Below are 4,470 nucleotides of genomic sequence, written 5' to 3' on the forward strand. Positions count from 1 at the left end.
ATGTACTTTGTGCTCTTACTTTTCCACCATTTCAAAAGTTCAAATCATTCATAATCATCTTCAACCTCATCTTCTAAGTATCTTACCAACTCACTTGAGTTATGTTCACTTTGCCTTCTTTTAACCCTTCTTCGGTGCAAAGCATCCATATCCACATTACCTCCAACACCGAAAGTAACAACATCACTTTGCATTGTATTAGTGGAGCTAGAGGAGGAATCACTAGAAACAAAACCAATAGGCTGCACTGACTTGTAATAATCAAACAATTTGCCTATGAGTTCATGCAGTTTAGCAATTATCATTTTAGCCTTTTCCACCCCATACATCCAACCAAAACACAAATCAAGATACTCCATCTTGTACCTAGGATCAAGATAAACAGCTACAAACAACAGATAATTGATATTCTCATCACTCCAATACTTTTCAAATTTAGCTTTCATAGTCAATGCCATGTTTTTCAACACAACATCTTCACCTTAAATCCATGATGATAGTGCAGTATGAATCTTCACCAACTTTCTAAAGAAACAGTTAGCACTTACATGTAAAGAAGAGGAAAAAGTTAGGGTAGCATCATAAAATATCTTCAGAAAATTGATAAACACACGGGCACGGTTCCAATCATACACAGTTGGAGTTCCTCCTACGACCTCAAGTTCAGACACATATGAAGGATCTTCACCCTCCAAGCGGTTGAATGCCTCTTCATATTTAGAAGCTACCTCCAACATTAAATATGTGGTATTCCATCTTGTTGCTACATCAATTACTACCTTTTGTGAGCTAGAAATGTTTGCATCTTTCACACACACTTTAAACAATGCCAATCTAGAAGGAGATGACTTAACATGCTTGCAAGCAGCCCTGATCTTAGAAATAGATGAATCTATAAGAGATAATCCATCAGAAACAATCAAATTCAAGATATGGGCACAACACCGCAGATGCATATACTCCCCTTTAAGCAAGGTATTTCCATTCCAAGCACTCATATTTCTAGTCAAATAAGATAGAGCAACATTATTAGAGCTAGCATTATCTACTGTAATTGTGCACAGTTTAGTAATTCCCCAATCTTTCAAGCATTTTTCTAAGGCTTTACCTATGGTGTCACCCCTATGGTTAGCAATTAACCTAAAGCCTAAAATCTTTTTTTGTAATTCCCACCCTTCATCAATGAAATGACCTGTCACACACATGTAATTCATGTTCTGAATTGAGGTCCACGTATCAGTGGTCAATGACACCATTTGCTGGTTGAGAGACAACAAAGATCTTAAGATCACTTTTTCTTCCTTATATAATTCCATACAATCTTTAGCAACAGTGACACGACTAGGAATTTTCAAACGAGGTTGAGCACGACTCATAAAACCTTTAAATCCAACACCTTCAACATGTTTAAAGGGAAGTTCATCAATGATAATCATCTTAGCAAGCTCCATTCTACACTCTAATTGATTAAATTCAACAAGTTTAAAAGAGACATTACTATCACCCTCTACTTGCTTCCCAAGTACAAGGGTTTTTTTGTGCCTTGTCAATTACCCTGTTTGGATTCTTGGGGCATTTCTTATAGTGTTTATTGAGATTTGTGGTTCCATGTGTATTACCTTCAGCAGCATATGTCGTATTACAGTAAATACACTTTGCCCTTTTACCGTCTGGTACAAAATGATCCCAAGGACGAGAACGTTTACGATTTTTTCCGACGTCACCTGCCGCTTCACCTTGTAAGTCATGATCAGAATCAACATCAATTGGATTTTCCACAGCATTTGTAGGAACATCATCAACATCCATGTTCTCCTGCATTAACAATCATGTACAATAGTATTAAAGTAAAAGAGAATCAAAAAATCAAACTATTAAAGTATTTTTCAATTCTAACTTATAAGTAGATACTATAAATAAACATTAAAAAATATTGATATGAAGTAGACATTTCATCAAGCACCTTTTGTGCAAACTAAAAAAAGAAATGAACATGAGTTAGATATGGTACTGTCAATTTAGCCACAAGAAGCAAGCTTACTTTGATGATGCAAAACAACTATGGATTAAGAAAAATGGTATGCTGGAACGAGAAATTATTGTTATGCAATGTGTGAAATGAATCTTTCATAAATAGTATGTTATTGCTGGAACAAATGAGTTTGATTTTGGTAGATGGGTTTACTGGTTGGTTAATGTTGGTCTCTTTATATATTGAATTGAACATTGAATTGAAAATTGGCAAAATGAAATATGTATCGGTGAACACTATTTGGAAACTGAACTTATTTATGAAATTGGAATGTGTATAGTATCAATGCTCCTTGAGAAGATTTTTTTTTTTTTTCAGTATTAACGTTTGAGAAAAATTGAAATATGTATTGATTGCTCATCTTCCGAGTTACAATGGGTTTTTGGGTTTGGGTCCGGTTTTACCCGGAACCCATTTTATTTTATGGATATATCAATTTTTAAAACCACATTCACCCATTTACCCGGCCCAACCCATTTTTTTGGTTTTCTTTGGGTGGGTTTGACCGGATTTTTCGGGTTGACCCAACCCATGTACACCCCTAGGGTCAGATTCATGCCCCCCAGTCTTGTACTTCATTTTTATTTTAATTCAATTTCTACTTTGATTATATATATATATATATATATATATATATATATATATATATATATATATATATATATATATATATAAAAGTACACATGTTACTAGTTTTTGATATCCAAAAATTAATTATCGTGTTTCCCACAATCGAATCAAGTTTTAGATTTCAAAAATCTCTTTCGCTCGTTCTCAGAGAGAAACCTCATCTCTTTTTCACGGTCAATTTTAGATCAATGGAATCTCTATGTTATAACAATTGTTCGAATGTTACAAAATTTACTTAGTAACAATTTTCTTGATCTAATAACAATTTTTTATTGTTACTAAATTTACTTAGTAACCATTTTCTTGATCTAGTAACAATTTTCAATTGTTATTAGATTTCAATTATGTTGTAATGAGCTTGCTAACAATGTGTTTATGAGAATAAGATAAAAACACCTTAAAAAAATTAAATTAGAATACAACAAACATTATAGTGTGAAAATTAGGGTAAAAGCATAAGTATACGTGTTGGTTATGTTTTTGAACAACAACTAAGACATAGAAACAAGGTTATCGATGTGTGCCATCGGGAAAAGGTTTCAGAGCATCTTAGTTCCCATTAACATAATATTCAACAACTGCTTTCATTCGCCGAAGCTTATCACGGTGGTAATTCAAGTGAATAATAACCGGTTTCAATTTACTGAGGTTAGCATCGTTCCTCACTGTCACTATCATATTTAGATATAAAGTCTGCATTTCTGAATGGACCACTTGAAGAGGATGTGTATATTACACAACCACTAGGATTTGAAGTAAGTGGGAAGGAGCATATGGTGTACAAGTTACACAAAGCCCTCTATGGCTTGAAATAAGCACCTAGAGCATGGAATAAGAGGATTAATCAGTTCCTACTTCAAATTGGATTCAGAAAATGCAAAGTAGAATATGATATATATGTTCAGAAACTAAATGATGAAAACATTACTATAATCTGCTTATATGTAGATGACTTACTAGTAACTGGAAGTAATCCAAGTGAGATTGAGAAGTTCAAACACACTATGAAGTGTGAGTTTGAAATGACTGGTTTGGGAAGATTATCTTATTTCCTTGGATTTGAGTTCACAACTAGCAAAGCAGGCATAGTGATGCATCAACAGAAGTACATTGGAGAACTGCTTGAAAGATTTCAAATGATTGATTGCAATAATGCATCAAATCCATCTGAAACAAATGCTAAACTAGATGAATGTAGTAATGAAGAAAAGGCGGAGTCTACTGAATTCAAACAGATAGTGGGATCACTAAGATACTTATGCAACAACAGACCAGATATATGCTTTGCAGTAAGTATAATCAGTAGATTCATGAATGATCCAAGGAAGTCTCATCTCACTGCAGCTAAAAGAATATTGAGATATGTGAAAGGTACATTGAAGTTTGGCCTGTTATTTCCAGCTGCAAATAAAGTAGGAGAAGCTGAATTAGAGGGATACTCTGATTCAGACTGGTGTGAAGATATAATGGATAGGAAGAGCACTTATGGCTACCTATTCAAGTTCAATGGTGTTGCAATCTCATGGTGCAAAAAGAAACAACCTGTAACGCCCTAGTCGTTAATTTATTTATTTTGAATTTATTTAGAGTCTTTTATGTGATTTTAAATAAAATTGGTGATTTATGTGGTGTGTTATATTTTATTATAAGGTTTATTTTAATAATAATTAGATTAAGTGAAAAATTAATATTATTTTGGAGTGTGGGGAGTTAATTAGAAATTATTAGAATTAAGGGGGAGTAATTGAAATAAAGGGAAGTTAAGAAGGGAGTTAAGAAAGAAAGAAAGAGTCAGAAACGTTTTACGT

At 33.4% G+C, this 4,470-nt stretch overlaps 1 protein-coding gene across 1 annotated transcript; it reads left to right on the forward strand.

The window, feature by feature from the left end:
- Nucleotides 1–3,684: 3,684 nt before the first annotated feature.
- On the forward strand, nucleotides 3,685–4,218 carry LOC120579964 (secreted RxLR effector protein 161-like). The gene has a single exon (XM_039832754.1). It carries the CDS (start codon nucleotides 3,685–3,687, stop codon nucleotides 4,216–4,218), a length of 534 nt encoding a protein of 177 aa, XP_039688688.1.
- Nucleotides 4,219–4,470: the final 252 nt, after the last annotated feature.

The sequence above is a fragment of the Medicago truncatula genome, chromosome 4 (genome assembly GCF_003473485.1).
Source record: "Medicago truncatula cultivar Jemalong A17 chromosome 4, MtrunA17r5.0-ANR, whole genome shotgun sequence".
NCBI classification, from domain to species: Eukaryota; Viridiplantae; Streptophyta; class Magnoliopsida; order Fabales; family Fabaceae; genus Medicago; species Medicago truncatula.

Bases quoted from the DNA above. Each gene is read 5' to 3' on its own strand.
- LOC120579964 (XM_039832754.1), top strand. From the start codon at position 3,685: ATGACTGGTTTGGGAAGATTATCTTATTTCCTTGGATTTGAGTTCACA.